Source organism: Theropithecus gelada, chromosome 13 (assembly GCF_003255815.1).
Source record: "Theropithecus gelada isolate Dixy chromosome 13, Tgel_1.0, whole genome shotgun sequence".
Classification (NCBI taxonomy): Eukaryota; Metazoa; Chordata; class Mammalia; order Primates; family Cercopithecidae; genus Theropithecus; species Theropithecus gelada.
In genome coordinates this window covers 66,022,024-66,046,658 of record NC_037681.1, presented here as the reverse complement: position 1 = coordinate 66,046,658, position 24,635 = coordinate 66,022,024, and the positions used below count along the sequence as shown (strand labels likewise).

At 35.6% G+C, this 24,635-nt stretch overlaps 1 protein-coding gene across 1 annotated transcript in view; it reads left to right on the top strand.

Moving 5' to 3' along the window:
• SRBD1 (S1 RNA binding domain 1) overlaps positions 1-24,635 on the top strand; it is a 222,921-nt gene that overhangs the window by 39,118 nt on the left and 159,168 nt on the right. The window contains exons 10-13 of the mRNA XM_025354851.1: positions 764-899; positions 11,320-11,423; positions 20,321-20,428; positions 22,827-22,984. Of these exons, the coding sequence (XP_025210636.1) occupies positions 764-899; positions 11,320-11,423; positions 20,321-20,428; positions 22,827-22,984 (506 nt within the window). The remainder of the gene's footprint in view (positions 1-763; positions 900-11,319; positions 11,424-20,320; positions 20,429-22,826; positions 22,985-24,635) is intronic.

Genomic DNA, 24,635 nt, shown 5'->3' with positions numbered 1-24,635 from the left:
TGGGCTTATGGGTTTTATGCCTCATTACAAAAACACATTAATTTAAAACCCTATTTTTATATATTTTGTTCTTTTTCTGCTGTGTATCAGAAGAGAAGACACGTTTCTGCCGGAGGTCTGTTCTCCCTCTCTCTCCCTCCACATATCTAGCTGTTTGAGCTGTGCCGAGAAGAGGAAAGGAGATGACCTAGTTGACTACTGTTGCTTGTCAGGGTTTTTTGTTAGTACAAGACAGATAACTTTTCTATTTTCTCAGTGGCCCCAGCAGGAATGAGTTGAAGCAAAATTCTTGCTCAGATTTTAAAATGTGTTTTTATAAGTAATTATGCTGCTTAAATTTGGTTCAGTATTATAAATTGTTATTGGAAGCTGTCCTGACACGTCCTTTTGTTTCTCTTTTTTTTTAGGTTTTAATTGACTGTGACTGCCTAACTTAGTGATTAGAAAAGTCTGATATTTAGATCAGAGCTGTTGATTTGATTTCTATAGAGAGTTTTGATCTTTTACATAATTGCAGATGGTTTCTGAATTCATTCAGGCATTTTATGGGGAGATTGAGTAGATTTATAAATAGATCTGGAGGACTATGCTAGTATCAGTAGGCAAAGAGTCCTCTTTTGATGGGGCAGTAATATTGATTTCATAGCTGGGCATCATTTAAAAAACTCACTTGGACTTTTTTGTTATCCTTATTTCTATATATTCTTTACTAAAGCACAAATTAATAACTGCTTGTTTTTTGAACACTTGGGTATCTGAACAGGTGCCAGAACAGACACGTTTGTATCCAGTCATCTCTGGCAAAAGTGTCCTCAAAAAAGGTAAATGAGAAAGATGTTGATAAGTTTCTGCTCTACCAGCATTTTTCGTGCAACATAAGAAGCATTCACCATCATCAGGTAAATAAAAAACTGCATGTGCATGCTGATACAGTAATAATGATAATATTTTAGATTTGCCTGCTACTTTACTAAGAATTTAAAGAATTTTATGTCAACTGTTTTCTTTTTTCTTTATATAAATTCTTATAATATTGTCATATCCTCGCCACTTCACAAATTGGGAACGAACGACCCAGAGCAGTTAGTTAATAAGTGACATTGAGAATTATAGCAGAGCTGACAATATAACATTTTAGGTATCTTGACTTTTTGGCTGGTGATCTTTTTGTTAGACTCTGTTTCCTAGTATCCTTATATTTGAGTTCAATTCTGGATCTCTTCCATGTGAAATACAAATCTGAGATACCTGATTTAGAATAAAGTGTGAGAGGTCTCATTTAGTTATATAAATCATAGTCATTGTACTTCAGTCTTTTAGTTTCATTTTTCAGTTTACTAAATTTTTTTTTCGTAAATGTAGTCATAGGCTATATCTATGTTGTGGAATGTAGCTTTTAAATTATATAGGGAAAAAAGAGAGGAGATAACCAAAAATACAGTAATACTGGCATTTATATTTACATATGTAGCGACCTTTATCAGTGCTCCTTATTTCTTTTTATGGCTTCAGGTTACTATCTAGTACCCTTTCATTCCAGTCTGAAGCACTTCCTGTACTATTTCATGTAAGGCAGGTCTACTAGTGACAAACTTCCTAGTTTTTGTTTTTTCTGGAAAATCTTAATTTCTCCTTTTTTTAAAGAAATTTATGTTTAATTGTGGTAAAATACATTTAACATAAAATGTACCAATATAACCCTTTTTAAGCATACAGTTCAGTAATGGGAAGCATAGTTATATTGTTGTGCCACCAATCTCCAGAAATTTTTTATCTTGCAAAACTGAAACTCTATGTCCATTAAACATTTCCTTCATTTTTTTACAGAGAGTTTTTTAAAATATAGAATTCTTGGTTGATGGTTTAAAATTTTTCCCTTTTAATACTAAATATACCATCCACTCTTATGGTATGGCCTCCATGGTTTTTTATGAGGAATCAGGTGTTAATCTTACGATGCCTTATTTGTGACAAGTCTCTTCTCTCTTGCTGCACTCAGGATTCTGTGTCTTTATCTTTTGACAGTTTGATTATAATGTGTCTTGTTGTGGGTCTTTCTGAGTTTATCCTACTTGGAGTTTATTGTGATTCTTAGACATGTAGATTAATGTTTTTCATCAAACTTGAGAAATTCTTCATAATAATTTAAAGAAAATATCCTTTCTGCGCCTTTCTCTCCTCTCCTGGGTCTCCCATTATACGTAGAGAGTATGATTGATAGTGTCTCACAGGTCTCGGCCTCTGTTCCTTTCCTTTCTTTAGCTTTTTCTTTTTTCTCTGACTGTATATTCCCGTTTGACCTGTCTTCAGGCTTGTTGATTTGTTCTTTTTATTCAAATTTGCTGTTGAACCCCTAGTACATTTTTTATGTCAGTCATTGTACTTTTCAGCTCCGTAATTTCTATTTGGTTCTTTTTTATAATTTCTAACTCTTATTTTTCTATATGGTTGAAAGATCATTCTCCTGGCTTTCTTTAGGTCTCTATTCATGATTTTCTCGAATTCAGCATATTTAAGAGAGTTAATTTAAAATCTTTGTTTTGTAAGGCCAATGTCTAAGCTTCCTCATGGACAGTTTCTTTGTTTTTTTTTTTTTTTTGGTAAAGTCTGTATATGTTGTATATTATAACTTGGTAACTCTGGAAATCAGATTCTCTCCCCTCCCTCGTGTTTGTTGTTGCTACTTGCTTTGTGGGGTGGTTTGTTCTAGTGACTTTTCTAAACTAGTTTTGTAAATTTTTATTCTTTGTTATGTGTGTCCACTGAGGTCTCCCTTGTTAGCTTAGTAACCATCTAGTTATTTAACAGAGATGCCCCTGAATGCCTGGAGCCAAAAACAAAAACAAAATAAACCCTAAAAGAAAAAACCCCAAACTCTCCCAGACTTTGCAGATTGATTCTTTGTTGGGGCACTCCTTCAACACTTAGTGAGGCCACTAACAGCTCTGCCTTAGCCTTTTCTTCCTGTTTGCATGGAGCCCAAAGTTCTTTTAGAGGTGAAAGCTTAAGATTCTCTCAGATCTTTTCAGAGCACGCACCCTAGCCCTCAGCATGCCCAGGAATTTTACAAAGCCCCTTTTCCCTCAAATATCTCATTTCCACGCTTATTTTTCACAGGTTTTTTGGTCTGTGTGTTAGTTGCCCCCGTGTTATCCCTTACCCCTCATGGCTGGTGCTAATATGTTTGCCTTTAAGTACTTTTGACAAAGGCCACCTGGGAGGCTTCTTCTCTCCTGAGTAAGCTTCAAGGCATGTGAAATAAAGGCAAGCCCTTGAGTCAGTTCCTCAGGGACCCACCAGACATCAAAACACACAACCGTAGTTATTTGAGAATAAGGTCCATATTGCTCCTTCTGATAAGAGCAACCTGCCCTAGGAAAGTGGGCTGTCATCTTCAGAGGCCACCGCTGAGCTGGAGACCTGGTGTAAGTTAAAAGTGCTCTCTTATAGAAATTCTGCAGCTTTTTTCTGTAAGTGTTTCTTTCGTTGTTATAAAATTTTTATTAGATTCCATAGTTGTGAAAAAGTTAATTCTGATGGTTTTTGCTACCTTACCTTTGTGGAGGGATGATATTTAGAGTTCCCTACTCCACAATTTTCAGTGATATCACTCCTAACAACATCTTTAAAGTACAGGATCTCACGCACCTTGTTCTATTCCAGAGCTGGAGTGTGGCTTTTAACATTATATAAAGTTTTCTTTATTACCTTGTTTAATGCTTTTTATTCTGAAGTCTGCTTTGGTATGAGGATTGCCTTGCAACCCGCGCTTTCTTAAAGGAAACTGACCCCACTCTTGTTTTAATCTCGGCCCTAGAATTATATTAATGCTTGCCCTTGGTCCTTTTGCCAGAGCTTTCCAAAGTCTTTAGAGTGAATGAAACTTATTCTGTAGACTAGTATACAGTTGGTAAACTTTTTCTGTAAAGGTCCAGTGAACAAATATTTAAGGTTTTGTGAGCCAGATGGCTTTTGTTGCAACTACACAACTGCTGTGTAACACAAAAGCAGTCATAGACAATACATAATGAATGAGCATGGTTGTGTTTCAATAAAATTTTATTCACAAAAAACAGATGGCAGGCTGGATTTGGCCCATAGGTCATAGTTTGCTAACTTCTGCTCTAGTGAAGGATCTGAAGAAGGGTATATGTGTACAATATTCTCTGAGTTCTTACACATTCAGAATTGTTTTCTATGGCCTTAAAACTTGAAGGATAGCTTGGCATGGTATAATCATTTTTGTTTGCACTTTCTTTCCTTAAGTTTCTTGAATATGTTGCTCTGCTGTTGGCTTCCTTTGTATATTATGTTTGAGAAATCTGATGCCAGTATAATTCTCTGTCTCCTAGAAATGCAAAGAGATGGCTTCTATGTTGTGTTTTATTTATTCTCTTTATTGGTTTTATAGTTTTTTGATAAAGGGAGAGGGAGATTTGAAGTTAGGAAACTGTCAGTGTTTTTCAAACCTGGAATTTCTCAAAAAATAATTTTAAAATTTATTTTTCTTCCTATCTGCATTTTACTGCTATAAAGAGAGAATAATAGAAAAAACTAGTATTCCTAACCTTTCATGTAATACTTAATTTTCATCATTAAGAATGTGATTATTTGGCATGGTGGCGCATACCTGTAGTCCCAACTACTCAGGAGCCTGAGGCGGGAGGATTGCTTGAGTCTAGAATTTCTGGACTGAAGTGTGCCATGCCGATTGGGTATTCACATTAAGTTCAGTATCAATATGGTGACCCCACAGGAATGGGAGACCCCTGGGTTGCCTAAGGAGGGGTGAACTGGCCCAGGTCAGAAAAGGAGCAGGTTAAAACTCCTGTGCTGATCAGTAGTGGGATTGCTCCTGTGAATAGCCATTGCCTTCCAGCCTGGGCAACAGTGTGACCTTGCCTCTTAAAAAAATAAAAAAGTAATTGTTTTTCGTTTAAGATGACACAGATGTGAAAAAATTTTGTTTTGTTGTAACAAGACATGAAGAGTGTTGGATTATCCCACAAGTATTTCCTGAAAGGTTATTTTATGTTGGGTCCTATTTAGGGTATGGAGGTGACGCGGCCCTTGCCCGTTTGAATATTTGAAATGTTTCACTATTGTATCTAAAGTTGTCAACTTTACTTTTGTGCACACTATATTTACCGCATCAGGTGAAGTAGTGAAGTACATACTTTCAATAATTGGAAAGAAAGTATGGTGAAATTTTACATACCTAGTTGTTATAGTCTACTGACACAGGTATAACATAATGAAAAATAATTTTTAACAGTACCAGTGACTAAGTATACTAACATTCCTTTTGCAGAAGTAGTTTTTCTGTCTTACTTTGTCCACCTTTTATGTTTATTTAATTTTATTGCAACTTTGGAAAAACATGAATGCTTTTATTCTGTTAAAACCTAGCCTTCTAATATCTGCTTGAAAATATTTTATTGGGCTCTGCATTTTAACTGCTGTGTTTAACACATGTGGCATTCTGAGTTAGTGACTGAATTTAAGATTATGATTGACACAGGCTTCTGGGTGTGACGGTATTCAGGCCTGGGAAAGCAGAGCATTTTGGAAATGTCAGTTTTGAAAAACAGCACTGCCCTTTTACGAACTTTTTAGTTTATCATGCACAGGCCGGAGTGATGATATGCTAGGTTACAAAAACAGCTTCCCAATTCCTGTAGTGCTGAAACCTCATGTCCCAACTCTGAACCTTACTTTTCAGCCTTTATGTAAATACCCTAGCACATAGTATCACAGAATACAGAAATGAATGCAAATGATGAAAGACAGTGTGGTGAAGGAAAATTACTGTGGAACTCTCTCCGAGTACTGTGGGAATAGCCATTAATAGCTGCTTAGTAAATTCTTCCAGCTGCATCTTTTTTTCTTTCTTTTTCAAATTGGTCCTTAGTGTGATCTTTTCTACCACATGAATTTGTAGCTCAGTCTTCACATTCTCTCATGGGAGTTTCTGTTCCTTATCTTTATTGATGTGTATTTTCACTGACATGCAATTTCCTGTGTCTTATACTACCTATTTCCTGTTCAGTGTCACCATCTGCAATAATTCTGCTTTAACCCACTACTCATTTTCAATTCCAGTTTCTGTCCCAAGCTTTATTATTTCTGTTACCTTACTCCCCTCTCCACCATGGGTCTTCCTGTGTGTCAGGATTTTTTGTAAGTTTGACATATTACATTACTAGGTATGGTAAAAAAGAGCAAAAATCCTCCAATAATGTGTTGTGATGTTATGCCATAGTTATATAAATCGGAATTAAATAATTCTCCTCTATATTGTTGTACTCTACTTGAATTAATTTATTAGAGATAATTTCTTGTATGAAGAACTTCTGTTTACTAAGCTGGCACAACCTATGGCAAATACGGAAGTCTCTGCTGAGCTCAAACAAGTTTATTTTGTATTCACAATTTATTTCTTTGTAGATAGTTCTATGCAGTATTATTGAATATATTGTTTTATGTAAGCTTACTTTTTTTTTTTTCTCTCTTAGACAATATCTTGCTCTTTCACCCAGGCTGGAGTGCAGTGGCAGAATCCCACCTCATTGCAACTTCCACCATGAGGGTTGAAGGCATTCTCCCACTTCAGCCTCCTGAGGAGCTAGGACTATGGGCGTGCACAAGCACACCTGGATGATTTTTGTATTTTTTGTAGAGTTGGGGTTTCACCATGTTGCCCAGGCTCATCTTGAACTCCTGAGATCAACCAGTCCACCTGCCTTGGCCTGTCAAAGTGCTGGGATTACAAGCATGAGCCACCGTACCCAGCCTAAACTTTTATTTCTAAGTGATTGTTTTATTTCTGCTGACGTTTACTTTAGAAATTTCTCAAGTATATAAGAAAAAAGTCCTCTATATATTTTTTAAAACTCTGACAATTTATTTAAAATTTTACTCAATATTTTAAAAATTTAAATTAAAGTTAGAAAAATATGCTTTTTATCTTTTGACATTCTTTTCAACATGAAGCACAAATTGAGAAATTTTCGTAGCAGAATTATTTTCTGGTAATATTAAGTTGAATTATTTTAAGCTTGTTTCACCACAGATAGGAAGTCTAAGTTTTTGTTAGAGATCCTCATGGAAATGTGCTAAAATTGTTAAAATATCAGTTTGTGTCCTGTAAAGGGAGAACTTAGTTTATTAAAACTCCATTCATTAAGAGTGATTGGAAGAAAGCCATTAAGAATTAGTGAAAAATCTGAATATATATTGAAGTGATGTTGTTTCTTTAATTTTTAATATATAATACACATAAATATATGTAGACTAGCAAATATTATTTAAGGGAGGCTGTTAACTTGATTAAATTATTTGGTTAATTTGTGTTAAGATCTGTCATCTTAATAATTGGTATTGAAGAGTGCTTTAAGAAAAGAGTGTTTTAATTTTCTAATAGCTTTATTGAAGTAAAATTCATATCGCATATAATGCAACCATTAGAACTTTATAAGTTCAGTAGTTTTTCGTAAATTCACTGAGTTGTGTAACCGTTACCACAAGCAATTTTAGGACATTTTTCTCCCAAATATTTCCTTGCGTCAAGCTCTAGACACCCAACTTTCTATCTCTACAGATTTGTCTGTTCTGGTCATTTCATATAAAGGAATCGTACAATATGCAGGTTTCTTTCACTTAGCATAATGATTTCAGAGTTTGTCAGTTACGGTACGTATTATACACCTTTCCTTTTTATTGCTACATAATATTACATCATATGGATTCTCCACATTTTACTTATCCATTCATCAGTAAGCGAATACTTCGGTTGTTTCTACTTTTTGGGTATTATGAATAATGCTATGAACATTCGTGTCTAAGTTTTTGTGTGGACATATGTTTTTATTTCTCTTGGATATGTACCTAGGAATGGAATTGCTGGGTTATATGGTAGCTTTACGTTTAACCTAATCTGCCATATTATTTTCCAAAGTGGCTATGCCGTTTTTACTTTCTCACCAGTAGTTTGTGAAGGTTCCAGTTTCTCTACATCCCCCCCAACATTTATTGTCCATCTTTTTGTGTTTTGATTTGCATTTCTCTAATGATGTTGAGCATCTGTTCATGTACTTATCATCATTTGTATATAATTTTTGAACAAATACCTCTTCAGATCTTTTGTACATTTTAAATTGGATTGTGTCCAGGCATGATGGGTCACACCTGTAATCCTAACACTTTGGGAAATTGAGGCAGGTGGATCGCCTGAGGTCAGGAGTTCGAGACCAGCCTGGCCAACATGGTGAAACCCCATTCTCTTAAGAAAGTAAATAAATTGGGTTTTGTCTTCTTATTGTTGAACTGTAAGAGTTTTAAATATATTGTAGATACCCTTATGTGACATATGATTTGCAAAAATTTTTATCCCATATTGTTCATTTTCTTTTCACTTTTTTGATACTATTCTTTGAGGCACAAAAACTAAAATTTGTTGAAGTTCAATCTATTTTTTTGTTATTGATTACGCTTTTGGTTTTATATCTAAGAAGGCTTTATGACTTGGTGTCATAAATATTTTCTTCTTTTTTAATGGAAATTTTATAGTTTTAGTTCCTATATTAAGGTCTAAGATCACTTTTGAGTTAATTTGTATGTATAGCATGAAGTAGGTGTCTGTCCACTTTTGTTCTTTTGCATGTGGTTAATTCTAGTTATCCCAGATTTATTGAAAAGACTGGGTTTTCTTCATTGAATTTTCTTGGTACCCTTGTTGAAAATCAGTTGACTCTATATGTATAGGGTTATTTCTGGTCTCCAGTTCTATTCCATTCTATGTCTATCCTTATGCCAGTCCCCACTGTCTTGATTACTGTGTCTTTATAGTAACTTTTGAAATTGGGAAGTGGGAATCTTCCAAGTTTATTTTTTTTTTTAAAATTGACTTGACTATTCTCAGTCCTTTGAATTACTTTATGTGTTTTAAAATTAGTTCGCCAATTTCCACAAAAGATGCCAGTTGGGATTTGATAGAGATTTCACTGAATTTGTAAATCAGCCTGGGGAGTATTGCCATCTTAGCAATATTAGGCCTTCTGATCCATGAACATGGGATGTCTATTTATTTAGATCTTCTTTAATTTCTTTCAACAGTGTTTTGTAGTTTGCAGAGTACAGTTGTTCCTTGGTATATACAGGAGATTGATTCCAGAATCCCTGCATATACCCAAATCTATGTATATGCAAGTCCCAGAGTTGGCCCTGCAGAACCCGTGTATATGAAAAATCAGCTCTCCTTATACGTGGGTTTCAGATTCTGCAATTACTGTGTTTTCAATCCCTGTTTGGTTGAAAAAATTCTGCATATAAGTCAGCACATGCAATTCAAACCTGTATTGTTCAAAGGTCAACCATTTAAGTTTTGAACTTTTTTTGTTAAATTTATTCCTAAGTATTTTATTCCTTTTGGTGGTATCATAAATGGAATTTAAAAAAATATTTTCAGAGTGTTTATTGCTTGTATGTAGAAATTAATTTTATATGTTGAGCTTGTGTTTTGCAACTTTGCTGAACTCTTTATTAGTTCTAATAGTTTTGTAGTGAATTGCTTAGAATTTTCTATATATAAGATCATGTTAGCTGCAAATAGAGAAAGTTTTACATCTTCCTTTCCAATATAGATGGCCTCCCTTCCTTTTCCCTGGCTAAAACCTTCAGTACAATGTTGTGAGAGTGGACACACTTGTCTTGTTTCTGGTCTTTGATCAGTAAATGTGATGTTAGCTGTGAGATTTCTGTGCACATGCCCTTTCTCACATTGAAGAACTTTCCTTATGTTTCCAAGTTTGTTGAGTTTTTTTTTTTATCATGAAGGGCTACCTGATTCTGTCAGATGTTTTTCCACATCTATTGAGATGATCATAGGATTTTTATTATTTATTCTATGGATATAATGTGTTAGGTTAACTGATTTTTTCAATGTTAAATCAACCGGGCATTCCTGGAATAGATTCTAGTTGATCTTGGTGTATAATCCTTCTTATATGTTTCTGGATGTGGTTTGCTAGTGCTTTATTGAGGATTTTTACATCTATATTCATAAGAGATACTGGTTTGTAGTTTTCTTGTGAAGTCTTGTCTGGTTTTTGTATCAGAGTAATACTGGCCTAATAGAAATATTTGGGAAGCTTTTCCTTCTCTAATATCTTTTGGAATGTTTGTGAAGAATGAATATTGATTCTTTTAAAAATGTTTGGTAGAATTCAGTGGTGGTGCCATCTGGGCCTGGACATTTATTTGTGGAAAATTTTCAAATTACTAATTCAGTGTCCTTACTTTTTATAGGTCTGTTCAGATTTTCTGTTTCTTTTTGGTTTGTTTTTGGTAGTTTGTGACTTTTTAGGAATTTGTCCATTTTATCTTAGTTGTCTAATTTGTTATACAGTTGCTCGTGGTATCCCTTATAATCTTTTTTATTTCTATAAGGTCCTTAGTAGTGGCTTCTCTCTTGTTCCTAATTTTGTTATTTGAGTGTTTCCTGTTGTTTTTCCTGATTAGTCTAGTGAAAGATCTGTCAATTTTGTTGATATCTTTAAAGAACCAAGTTATGGTTTTGTTGATATTTATTGCTTTTCTATTCTCTATTTTATTTTTACCCTATTATTTATTATTTTCTTTTGCTTGCTTTGGTTTTGTTTGTACTTCTTTAAGGAGTGTTTTAAATGTGTTTTAAGACAGTCATACTTTTAATATTTTAATTAAGAGCATGGACAGGTCTGAGTTTAAATTCTTTTTTTGCTACTTGCTAGCTTTGTGATTTGGAACAAGTTTCAGAAAAATTATTATGTAAAATGAAGATAATACACACATCACTGGTGACTCTAAGGATTACTTGAGATAATATATTTAAAGTGCTTAGATGGGCTCTACAATTAGTAATGCTCAATGGATGGTAACAATTTGTAGCTACTAAATATTGCACCTAGGGATTTTACATGTTTGTATTTATCTTAGCACAGGTTATCTTTTCAAATTATAAAAAGTATACCCTTCCAGCTCCAGATGATCAAAAGTTTTTAGTTAGTAGAATCTGCAATGAGATTTTTAGATCATCGAAGTTTCTTCTTGTACATGTGATAGATAGGCTTTGTATCTGCATTTTATTTTCTAAGAACATGTTAGTGTTTTCCTTATGAGGGAGGTATGTTACTTGAAAAAAGTGTAAGTAAATGATTATTTTAAAATGTATTCTTGGTAAATAAATGAGTAAAAAATTCATATAGCTGTCAGCTACATAGCTGCCTGATTTGTTTCATATATTTTGTGGATTATTAGTCTTTGCCTTATGTTTGCACTCAGATTCTGGCAATTAACCGTGGAGAAAATTTGAAGGTACTGACGGTTAAGGTCAATATTTCTGATGGAGTGAAGGATGAATTCTGTAGGTGGTGCATCCAAAACAGGTCTGTTTACAGATATTTACAGAATTTTCTTTCTTTCTTTTCTAAAATATGATACTGATATCTATATGTGCTGATATGTAAAGATGTCTATTATGTAAAAATTATTAAAAAGCCAGTGACAGGCTAGGCGCGGTGGCTCACGCCTGTAATCCCAGCACTTTGGGAGGCCGAGGGGGGTGGATCATGAGGTCAGGAGTTCAAGATCAGCCTGGCCAAGATGATGAATCCCCGTCTCTACTAAAAATGCAAAAACAAAAAATTAGCCAGGTGTGGTGGTGCGTGCTTGTAATCCCAGCTACTCAGGAGGCTGAGGCAGAGAATTGCTTGAACCCGGGAGGCTGAGGTTGCAGGGAGCTGAGGTTGTGCCACTGCACTCCAACCTGGGCAACAGAGCAAGATTCTGTCTCAGGAAAAAAAAAAAAAAAATGCCAATGACAGACAAGGTAAATAATGTCCCTTTTGCATTAAAAAAAAAAAAAAAAAAAAATGTGTGTCAGGCATGTTTAAATAGAGAATATCCAGGAAGGTGTATGAGGAATTTTTGATAGTGATTATCTCTGTGGAGAAGAACTTTTTTACTTCATTACTTTTCTGTACTATTTGAAACTTTTGTAAGATCATCTTTTCCCTTGCAAAAACAAACTAACAAAGATATACTGTATGTATCATATCTGAAGTGTTTAGCTCTTTAAGGATGATGGAAACAAAAAATAACTTATTGGATATTACAATATAAATCTCTAAGCATTCTGTATGTGGGAATAAATGTTGCATATTAAGGATGATTGAAAGAAACATTAAATTTTTTAGATATTTTAAGGAAATGTCTAAGCTTATGTAATTTTTTATTACCCTTTTTATTTGTTAAGGAGCCTATAAAATAGCACCATGTTTGTATAATACTTTTTACTTTTAGTTTTAATTTTTCAGAGTGTAATTGATCCTCACAACAATCTATTTAGTTGGTAGAGCAGATTTTGTAGCCACCATTTAGCCGATGAGGAAACTGATACAAAGAGGTAAGTACAGTGGCTTCCTAGCAGCTAGGAGATGTAAATTTTGATAGAGTTCATCACCAGCTGGCTCTATGTAACTTTAGAATAGAGAGATTCCTAGGAATGATACTTAAAAAGTTAGATGAATTGTTCTTTGAGAATAAGTATCATGGATTTTGGAAATCAGTTATCTCATTCAACAGAACTGTTTTGTTAATTCATTAAAAGTCATGAAGGGTCAACTTGCTTAACAACCAAATACTATTAACTAAGCAACCATTAAGTAAAACAACAATCTAAATGTTAATCAATAGGTAAATTGCTTAAGCCAGTTATGTTATGTCCATATGGTGGAATTCTGTGCAGCCGTTTTGAAAAAGTGGAAATAGAGCTGAAGTTGAAGTATGAACACGTCTTATTAAGTTAAAAAGACAATTTACAATTAGCATTTATTTATAGTATGATTTCATTAGAGGCAAATAAATGTCTTTGTATTACTTGTATATGTTTTCCTATATACTTGTCTTGTCTTTTTTCTTTTTCTTTTTTTGAGAGACAGTGTCTCACTGTGTTGCGTGGGCTGGAGCACACAGGTGCTATCATAGCTCACTGCAGCCTCAGTCTCCCAGACTCCAGTGATTCTCCCACTTTAGTCTCCTGTGTAGCTGGGACCATAGGTGCGCACCACTGGATAAACTGATTTTTTTTTTTCTAAAGAGATGAGGTCTTACCATGTTGCCGTGTTGCCCAGGCTGGTCTTGAACTCCTGGGCTCAAGCGGCCCTTCTACCTGAGCCTCCCAAACTGCTGGCATGACAGACATGACCCACCATGCCTGGCTAGTTGTTATTTTTTATGAATGCTTATTTTCTTTATAAATAAGCAAATAAATTCCAATGAAAGGAAAGAGAAAATGTATGCCTAAAAGAAATTCTAGATTTAAAAAGTTAGGAAATTAGATAAGATATGATAAAACTCTAAGAGAGTTTCATAGAGGAAACTCCTAAGAAGTAGATATATTTGAGTTTGAATTCCAGTTGTATGACTTTCTACCTCTGCACCTATGGGCTTGTTACCTAATTTCTTTCTCAGTTTTGTCTATCCTTAAAATGGTAATATTTTCCTTATAGATTTGAGAGAATTAAGTGATAATCTGTGTAACTGTATAGCACAATGCCTGGTGAAGAACAGACCTTTGATGGTATTTGTTATTACAAAGTAGTGGATTATTGTGCTAATTCTTTTTAGAAATGTTTTAGTAAATTACAATAAGTTGAAGACAACTTCTGGCTTATTTTTCTGTAAATATTCGTAATACTCAGTATCAGAGTCAGTCCTCAGTAGTTAAAGAAAAATATGCTTTTAAGCTATTTATTATCTTTAGACTAAGTAAATGTCAAGGAATTTTTTTACAGTGATTTATTTTTCTATGACTTATTTATATTTTATTTAGTTTTCCAATTGAAAAATTTGTAATATTATTTAGCCTACAATGTAACATGTTACATCATTATGGCATAGTAATATAATTTTCAGTCAAGTTTGGAAGTTTTTCTTTTCCTTTTTCTTTTTTTCTTTTCTTTTTTGAGACAGGGTCTCACTCTGTCGCTCATGCTGGAGTGCAGTGGCATGATCTTGGCTCACTGCAGCCTCGACTTCCCAGGCTCAAGCTGTCCTCTCACCTGAGCCTCCCAAGTAGCTGGGACTACAGGTGCGTACCACCATACCCAGCTAAATTTTTCTTTGTTGTAGAGACAGGGGTTTTGCCATATTTCCCAGGCTGGTCTCAAACTCCTGCGCTCAAGTGATCCACCCACCTCTGCCTCCCAAAGTACTGGGAGTACAGGCATGAGCCACTGTGCCTGGCCTGAAACTTTTTCTTAATTTAGATAATTCCAAGAGCTGAAACACTTTTCTAGGACCTAAAGAATTATTCTCAAAGAATTTTTTTTTTTTCCCATTAAACATGTGTGAATGACTACCGAAATGCTTACTTGATGAATCTTCCTGTTCCTTTTATTACTCTCTTTTTCCCTATTTCTTCCACCCTCTTCTGTATGTACTCATCTATTCAGGTTATGTGCTAGATTTTGGAGATTCACCTGTAAATTAGACAGATATACTGCTTGTCCATGATGACAACGTAGTTTCATGAGAACAACACCGAGAAAATCATTAAGAGTATGTTGAGGTTATGAAGGAAAAGTGCAGTAAGAAGAAGAAAAGTGGTTGTAACAGAACCCTGAGTAGTGTGGACTTGACATCTAGCCTAGGTCGGAGATAGGAGAAGGAAGAGAAGTGACATGGAATGAAGATTGAGATGTTGACACGGGTTAGATCCTAATACATAGCTTTCAGGTATGCTAAATACTTTTTTCTTTTAAGGATGGTGGGAAGCCAATACAGATTTTAAATACAGGAGTGTGTGATGATCAGATTGCATTTTAAGATCAGTCAGGCCGCCACAGTGTAGATAATTATTTGAAAGGAATGAAGAGTAGCTATGGGACAAGAGATTATCGTAGCTTAGACTAGGGTGGTAACAATAGGGAATAAGTAGACAGATCTGGGCAATATTTAGGAGGTAGACGGGGCAGGACAAGGTATCTGATTAAATGGTGGGTGGATTGGTTAGGGAGAGGTGAAGTGAAGCATAAAATTTGTGTAGCGGCTGGGCGTGGTGGCTCACGCCTATAATCCCAGCACTTTGGGAGGCCAAGGTGGAAGGATCACCTGAGATCAGGAGTTCGAGACTTCGAGACCAGTCTGACCAACATGGTGAAACCCTGTATCTACACAAAATACAAAAATTAACCAGGCATGGTGGTGCATGCATGTAACCCCAGCTACTCGGAGGCTGAGGCAGGAGAATTGCTTGAACCCGGGAGGTGGATGTTGCAGTGAGCCGAGATTGTGCTGTTGCACTCCAACCTGGGCGACAAGAGTGGAACTCTGTCTCAAAAAAAAAAAAAAAAAATTGTGTGGCTTGAACAATAAGGTAGATGATATAGTTACTCTCAAATTATAAATATATTAAGAACTATGTAATAGGGCAAATAATGATTTAAATGGCAATCTTGTTACATAAGTTAATTAGCATAACAAGGAAGAATTTAATGCTAATATATTAGTATTGAAACTAATATTTAGGTCCAAATTCAGCAACTGAACAATTCCTCATTTGGAATTGTATGTTACTAGTACAAGGTAAATATGAAGAAGATTTCTAAGCTTTTTAGATGCTGAAATAGTTGCTGTGTTTGTGAGAACCTCAGAAATTTAAGTTTCTGTATTTGCTCTTTAAATAAAAACATATTTAAGGAAAACTTTTTTTAAAAATTAAGAAAACTTCTTTATAGAGACATTATCTCACTATGTTACTCAGGCTGGTCTCAAACTCCTGGGCTTAAACAATCCTTCTGCCTCAGCCTTCACATTAGCTGGGACAACAGGCACACACAACCACACCTGGCTTCAGAACTTGTCTTTTTGAGTTTTCATATTTTTGTGTCTTTGACTTGATAAGTTAATTTTTGTTCTCTAAAATTGTGCTGCTGTTTTTCGTGTAGATTTAAGGGAAACTGTCTGTCTTTCAAATATGGAAAAAAGCACAGTGGAGAGAGCCTATCTTTATCTGACAACTGGAGTGGGGAGAGCATATTTCTTTGCCAAAGTAGAGAATATTTCTTTGGAGGAGTTTGTGATCCCTCACCTCAATTTTGTGCTTCATTGTATGCAACATGCATAGCATGTGTTTTGCAGTGTACGATTTGGTTTAAGTGAATCCTCCTTAGTTTTATTCAGATGTATTTAACTATTGAATTAGAGGAAGAATCAAGTTTTGGGATGACATCCTGTAAGGCAAACCCATCATATTTTCTTTAAGTTTAAAGATTTAAGTAACAGGGTTTGTGAATTTACTATGCTATTTCAGGTCCCTTATTATGCTAAGTGCCTTCAATAAATCCCAGGAAGCCTGTGAAGGGCAGGAATTGTTTTGGTGTAAGGAGCAAAAAGGAGTTTCTATAATGTAGGAAATGAAAAAGCTGTTCTCTTTCAGGGCTGGGTCTGGTGGTCTAAGTTCAACTGAATGGGTATAATCAAGGCATCCTCAAGTATTAAATAGACCCACAGCTCTCTGTTCAGGAAGGGGAGGAGAGCAGTCCAAGCCAACGGAGGATCTTGAGACTTGAAGAAGACTACTGGGGGTTTGCGAGGGTATGGGTAGGTGATATTTAAGATTTCAGGCTTTTTCCTGCAAGCAGTGGCTTAAAGGGAATGACCCTAGGAGACAAATCAGATATATACGTTTAAAAAAATCGCTCCATTAGGTCTTCCTGCCTCTAAGGACTGTCTAGCATATTGTTCCATGATTCAGGACTGTGTTCTCTCTCCCACCTGGTCAACCTCTATAGTTTGTGTATAAGACCCCTTATGATCTAGTCACTGCCACATTTTCTACCCTCATCTTCCCTCCTGTTGATCTTGCCACTTTATTTCCTAGAAGCACTAATCTTATAATTACTTCAATTTACCATGCTTTTTCATGCCTCTGAGCTTTTACATATGCTATGATTTCTTCCTAGAATGCTCTTATTCTTTTTTCTTGCTTGGTAAACTACAATTCATTAAAAAACCCATCTCAGATGTTTCTTTTGGGAAGTCTTTCTTGACATTGGATTCCCCAAATTAATAATAATAGCAGCAGCAGCAGCAAAACTTACATGGAATGTATCAGGCACCATTATAAGTCCCTTGCATATATTAACTCACAACAATTCAATGAAGTAGACTATTATTACTCCCATTTTACTGTTGAAGAAATAGTAGCACAGATATACTTAAGTAAATCCACCATGAAAGTAGAGCAAGGCCAGACATGGGGGCTCACGCCTATAATCCCAGCACTTTGGGAGGCCAAAGCAGGTAAATCACTTGAGGTCAGCAGTTCGAGACTGGCCTGGACAAAAAGGTGAAACCCTGTCTCTACTATTAATATAAAAATTAGCTGGGCGGGGTGGTGCGTGTCTGTAGTCCCAGCTACTCTGGAGGCTGAGGCAGGAGAATGGCTTGAACCTGGAAGGTGGAGGTTGCAATCAGCCGAGATTGTGCCGCTGCACTCCAGCCTGGGTGACAGAGTGAGGTGAGACTCTGTCTCAACTGTCTCAAAAAAAAAAAAAAAAAAAAAGTAATAGAGCAGAACAGATCATACTTTTAACTAGTGTATTATACTGCTGTTTGCTGTCACTTCTGCTTTTGAGCTCTTCATATCTTTAACATTTATTTCTGTTTTTACATTTATTGTGCCATACATTTTTTAAATATTTGTTTCATTGAAAAAAGGTGTATTTGTTGAATTCATGCCTTTTTTCAATGGAGTAGAGAAATCCTACTCCTCTGTATCCCTAATTCCTTCAGGCAAATGTTACAGTAGGGAGCAGCAGGGATTTAGGTGGAAGGAAGGATGTATCCTGCCTAAAAGCACTTTCACTAAAATTTAAAAATTATATGGCACTTTCTATGGAAGAGATTCAATTAGTTGCTATTATGTAATCTTTGGAATAAAACATTGTAAGTGCTTAAATGTTTGTTCAGTGAAATTTAGTTCATTTCCTAGCCTAAGATAAGTAAAGGGGATGAGAGTACCCTTAAGGTAATTTTAATTAATATTTTGTTAATGATTTTCATTCAAGAGGGCAAGGGCAGAGATGCTATAGATGGATGAAACAGAGTAGATAGTATCATAGGACCAAGAGGTTTATATGCCCACTGTGCAGTAACAGACTAATACACCAAGACAGCAGGGTTCGTAGCAGAGAAAAGAGATTAATGGGCCTGGTGAGGTAGCTCACGCCTGTAATCCCAGCACTTTGAGAGGCTGAGGTCAGTGGATCACGAGGTCAGGAGATTGAGACCATCCTGGCTAACACGGTGAAACCCCATCTCTATTAAAAATACAAAAACAAAAAATTAGCCAGGCGTGGTGGCGGGCACCTATAGTCCCAGCTACTCAGGAGGCTGAGGCAGGAGAATGGCATGAACCTGGGAGGTGGAGGTTGCAGTGAGCCAGGATCACACCACTGCATTCCAGCCTGGGTGACAGAGTGGGACTCCATCTCAAAAAAAAAAAAAAAAAGGGTTTAATGATTGCAGGGCATTGAGTGAGGAGATGGGAGGAGGACTTGAAATCCATTTCCTCAAAAAGTTCTGGGCTGGGGTTTTTTTTGTTTGTTTTGTTTTTGTTTTTAAGAAAGGGTCTCTGTTGCTCAACTGGAGTGTGGTGGTGCAATCATGGCTTGCTACAGCCTCAACCTCCTAGGCTCAAGCGATCCTCCTGCTTCAGCCTTCCAAGTAGCTGGGACTACAGGCATACACCACCACATCCAGCTAAATTTTTATTTTTTGTAGAGACAGGGTCTGGCTATGTTGCCAGACTGGTCTTGAACTCCGAGTGATCCTCCCACCTTGGCCTCTGGGAGGCCATATTCTGGGATTACAGATGTGAGTTACTGTGCCCAGCCTGGGCTAGGATTTTTAAGGGGATCATGGAGGGCAAGGAACCTGAAAATTGTGGTCGTTGATTGGTTGGGGTGAGGGGGATAAAATCATCAGGATATGGAAACTGTACTCTTTGGTGAGTCAGCTTCTTGGTCGTGGGTCTTTCATACTAGCTTATGTCAGTGGTTTCTTTGGTACACAGGACCTGAAAGAGTATTCAAATGGAAAACTTAACATTTCATAATGTTCAGGCTATTACCTATAAAGCAGTTAAGGGAAGCTAAAATCTAGTAACAGGGTCTGTGTAATTCTAGGACAGTAGGCACCAAACAACTATGAGGAAGCAGGTCAGAGAGTGAGCTGACCTCATGATTAATGTTGAATGTGCTACCAGCTTGGTTTCTTTTCATTTCTAGCCCTCCCTTCTTTCCTGATTAATTTTATAAGGTTTATAGGGACAATTTCAGTGAGGCTACATTTGTCCTTTTAGCTTGTGCTTTTTCTCTTCTATTCTTTCTCCAGTGTTCATTAACAATTGATTCTGTGGCATTTATACTCCTCATTACATATGCAGATGCTGCCTGGTAGAGCACTGTGGCCTGAGCAATAGAGTAAGTTCTACTCAAAAATGGCAAGAGGCAAGGGTTAAAATAGAATTTCTGCTTTGCTCAGTCTACTTTAACTCTCAGAAAAAGACAAAGAAAGGGGAAAAAAAAGGATACAGTAGCTGTCTTAACTTGGACTACCATAACAAAATACCATAGACTATGTGGCTTCAACAAGAGAAATTTGTTTTCTCATACTTCTGGAGGCTGAGAAGTCCAAGATCAAAATGCCAGCTGGTTCATTTTCTGGTGAGGGCTTCCCTCCTGGTTTGTAGACAGCTGTGTTCTTCCTGTGTCCTCACATGGTTGAGAAAGAGAGAGAGAGAGCAAGCTCTCTGTTATCTCTTCTTATCAGGGCACTAATTCCATCATGAGATCCCCAACCTTATGATTTCGTCTAAACCTGATTATCCCCCAAAGGCCCCATCTTCAAGGTATGGATCTGGGGAGGGACAGATCCATTCAGTCTGTAGCAGAGTTGTAGTAATTTTTTGGTGCCTTTCTTGTATCTTAGGATTTTGGCCATTATTAATAATGCTTTGGAGACCCTTTACTGAAGAGGAAATTTTTTCCTTGTTTTATATCTGACCATAGATAGTTACTAGGGTTTTTAAAATAAAAACTCCAGATGTCATAGTAATAATTTCCAGATACCACAGCCTTTGCTTGCAGATTATGTTACTTTGACTTCAATAAGGGTTTTACCCCCTTCTGTATTCCACCTCCCTTCTTTTTGGGAGCCCTTTTATGGCCTTATTTGTTGTTGCATCAATTTTAGTGTGGGCTTTTCTGTTTTGCAGGTGGAGACCACGTGGCTTTGCAAGGCCAGAGTTAATGAAGATCTTACGTGATTCACTGAATGATTCCTTTAAACGCCTTATTTATCCTCTTCTCTGTAGAGAATTCAGGTATATATCTTGTCTTGTTTAATTTTGTGTACTGCTTATTATTATATGGTACTAGTCCCATTACAGTGTGTAGCAAATATATGTTGATTGATTAACCAATTGAAAAAATTTAGTCTGCATCACAAAGTGTTAAAGTTAAGGCTTGATTTCAATCTGTAGATGCTTTCACATGCATAGATCATAAAAATAGTTCTTAATTATGATATATTTTTCAAATCTTGACCACTTAATGTGCACCCCTTGAAATCCTACGATACTAGTCTTGCAATTTGAAAACCAAGCTAAACAAGTGGTTTTATTGATTAGAAATTTGGCTTGGCAGAAGTGAACTGAGAAGTTAATGGAGAAGTTAGTTGGAGGTGTTTTTAGAGGTAAGAGAGCCAAAGAAAGCATAAGGAAATCAGTAGGGTACGTGATGAGTCAATTACTTTGTTTTTAACTACAAATGGGAGTTATTTGGATGAAAAATTATCATCAATGATAAATATTAGGAGATTATTAAAATGGCAATGTGAATGGACTAATAGAAGGACTAAGTAATAAAGATGAAAACTGCAAAAGAGGTGGGGTTTAGAATTGTTTAGAGGACAGAAGATGGAAAGAAAAGAAATGTAGGGAGGCAAAACTCCTCTTTCTTACTTCTCTGTAACCCTTGTTTTTGTACCCAATCTTTAGAAACTAGACATTCCCTAATACATTCCTTCCAAAGTATTATAGATTGTCTTCATTCTCATTTATTTGTAAGTTTCAGCAAGGGCGACTTGAGAACTGTAGTTTTGTAGCCATCTCTTCAACCTCTCTAGAATTTTTAGCAGCCAATGTAGGGCTTGTTTCTCTTTTGCTGGACTTGACCATTGAGTTAAGATTGGTTCAGAGCAGGGAGTGAGCAGGTACTATTAAAAAAGACACATAGTCCTGTTGTCCAATTTATTTTTACCAAAGTCATTTAATCTCTTGTTACATCCATTTTAGCCTAGATGTAGCCTGAAAATATTGTTCCTTTTAGAATTGTATTTCATTTCAAGCTGTCTAACATCTCTTGCTTTTGAGAGCTAGGGCATACACTTTAAAAATTAGGAATTTGGTTCTTCCTGAAGGAAAATTTGTTATTTAAAATATCAATTTCTTTTTGTATGTTTTTCTTTTTGTTGTTTTCTCATGTTGCTTATGTCTAGTGGCACTTTTGACATTTTTTCATATTTTTTGATTTGAGTAGCTTCACTGCATGTGGAGTAATTTCATTAAGGTTTAATGCAAACAGTTTGATGTGGGATCATTTAATGTATAAACCTTTTCTGAATTCTATTAGCAGTAGATAAGCAAGAGTACTTTCTTTTTCTTTTTCTAAAATGCCCGTAAAGAAATATAACTTATTTCCCTTTATAAGTTAGTTTGCAGGTATTATCTACAGATACGCCTCCTGATAGGAATACTTACCTGAATAATAGTTAAAGAGGAGGAAACTCCCACTTGGTTTGTCTTTTAGACTATTTTATTTTGCAGTCACTTAATTTGGTTGACTGTATACTATGCATAGCCTACTTCTGCATATCTTATTCCTGTGACTGCCATGATCATTCATCCATGTGTCATTTTTCACATCTACCTCTGTCATCAGTTCTGCATTGTCAGTTATAAAGTGCTGTCTGTTTTGCCATCTTTTATTGTAATTTGAATTTTTCCTCCCCTTTATCTCCATGGTGACTTTTAATTGAGGACATCATTTTTTGTCTGGATTACTGAACAAGCGTCATAGATGATCTTGGTCTTCTGTGTTGTCTTTTCTGGTGCATGTTATAAATCGCCCTTTCAAAATTCTCATCTCATGATTTCATGCTTGTATACTTCTTTCAGCTGATCTTGTTTGTCTCCAGGATAGAATCCAAGCTCTTGAGAAGAACATGCATGACCCTTTGTGATCTGTTTTTTTCTTGCCTCTACTTCTGTCTCGCTGTTTCTTTTTACTTTAGCATACGAAATTACTTGCTGTTTCCATAATGAGCCATGAACTTTTACATATGCTGTTTCCATTGTCTGGGGTATTTTCTCCCTGCCCACTGTCCTTACTTTTGTTTCCATCTCATGTGACATCCAAATGTGTGTACACTCTCTTTCTCACATATACACATATTTATAAGCATGGGTTTTATATACAGTAGAGAGCAGATAGAGAGGTAATGTAGGTATGATAAACTTACAAGACTTGCTTCAGAATTGCTTGTGCTATCTTATATTACTGTGATTAGTGAAAATAGAGTCAATATAATTTTTGTATATTTTTCTCTTAAGTTATATTGTTATAATAAATTATCCTTTGAGAAATAATTGTACAAAATGAATGCTCCTTTTCTGAAAGAAAATTTGGGTGAATGAAAAACCTTTTCTTCTATTTCTAAAGAGCCAAACTAACATCAGATGCAGAGAAGGAATCAGTAATGATGTTTGGACGGAACCTTCGTCAGCTCCTTTTAACAAGCCCTGTTCCAGGGCGCACCTTAATGGGAGTGGATCCTGGTTATAAACATGGTTGCAAATTAGCTATAATTTCTCCTACCAGTAAGTTGTCTTGCAGTTTTCCATATAAAAGTTGTTTAGTTGGTTATAAGTTTCATTTCATACATTTCATGAGGATTTGGAAATAATGTTAATCTTTAAGACTTAGAAAGTAGTTTTCTCACATATGGGGGTATTGGGAACCAGATAATCAAACTTCATTTTTCTCTCATTTGTTCATCAAACCCGTTAATATAGAACTATCATTTATATGCTTCCTATGTCTCAGTAGAGATATTCAGGATTAATTAGGCTCAAACTTGAACTCTATTAATTCCCATCAGATTCTATTATTGTGATGCATTTGTATATGATGCACTTTAATTCTGTATATATTTCGAATACCAAAAGACATTTTTATTGTTTTGCCCAGTCAATTTTTTTTTCCTATTTACTTACATTTTCACTGATATTTGTTTCTTTTGCATTTCCATGCTTCCATTTGAGATTATTTTCTTTCTGCCTGAAGAACTCTATGTTATTACTTTTAATGAGACACATTGTCTTAGTTTTAGTTTGTCTGAAAACATCTCTGTTTTGCTTTCATTTTTGAAGAATATATTTTGCTTGGTGTAGAATTCAAGATTGGCAGTACTTTCAGTATTTTAAATATGTCATTTTTTTGTTTTTGACTACTATAATTTTTGTTGAGAAGTCAGCCAAACTGTTATTATTGTTCCTTTGAAGGTAATATGTCTTTTTCCTCTGGCTGCTAAGATTTTCTCTTTGTGTTTTTCAGTTTTCTTATGATATGCTTCAGTGTGTGTGTATGTGTGGGTTTTCTTGTCTTTTCTTTTTTGCATGAATTCCACTTAGGATTTGTGGAGCTGCTAGCATCTCTTTCTGGAACTCCAATTACATACGTATTATACCTTTCAGTTTCTTCTCTCCTTTTTGTTTATTTTCTGTTGATCATCTAAGTTAATTAATCCTGTATTCAGCTATGTCTGATTTGTTACTAAAACCATCTACTGAGTACAAATGATTGGTTTTTCAGTTTTAGACTTTCCATTTGATACTTTAAAAAATAGTTTATAGCTCCCTATGAACTTCTTTATTTCTAATTTTTTGATCTTTTAACTTCTTGTTTTATTTTCTGTTAGCATTTACTATTTTTATTTTTTTAGTTTAGATTTTCATTTCTGAAATTTTTTTTCTTTCATCTCTAATTAATTCCCAGTTTATCTCATCTAATTTCTGAGATTTTCTAAGTTTGACTTATGTTATTCTTTTATATATTTAATTTTTACTGAGTCAGGGTCTTGCTCTGTTACCCAGGCTGGAGCGCAGTGGCGCGATCTCAGCTCACTGCAGCCTCTGCTTCCTGTGTTCAAGCTATCCTCCCACCTCAGCCTCATGAGTAGCTGGGACCATAGGCACGCACCACCATGCCTGGGTTTTTTTTTTTGTTTGTTTTTGTTTTTGTATTTTTAGTAGAGACGAAGTTTCGTCATGTTGCCCAGGCTGGTCTTGAAATCCTGAGCTCAAGCTATTGCCTGCCTTGGCCTTCCAAAGTGCTGGGATTACAGGCATGAGCCAGATTTACGTTACTCTTATTTTCTGTAATGTTTCTTTTTAAGAAGCTTGTTCTCATACATTAGGCACATCTTTCTGTGAGGACATTATATTACTCCTTTAAAATTTTTTTTGTTTT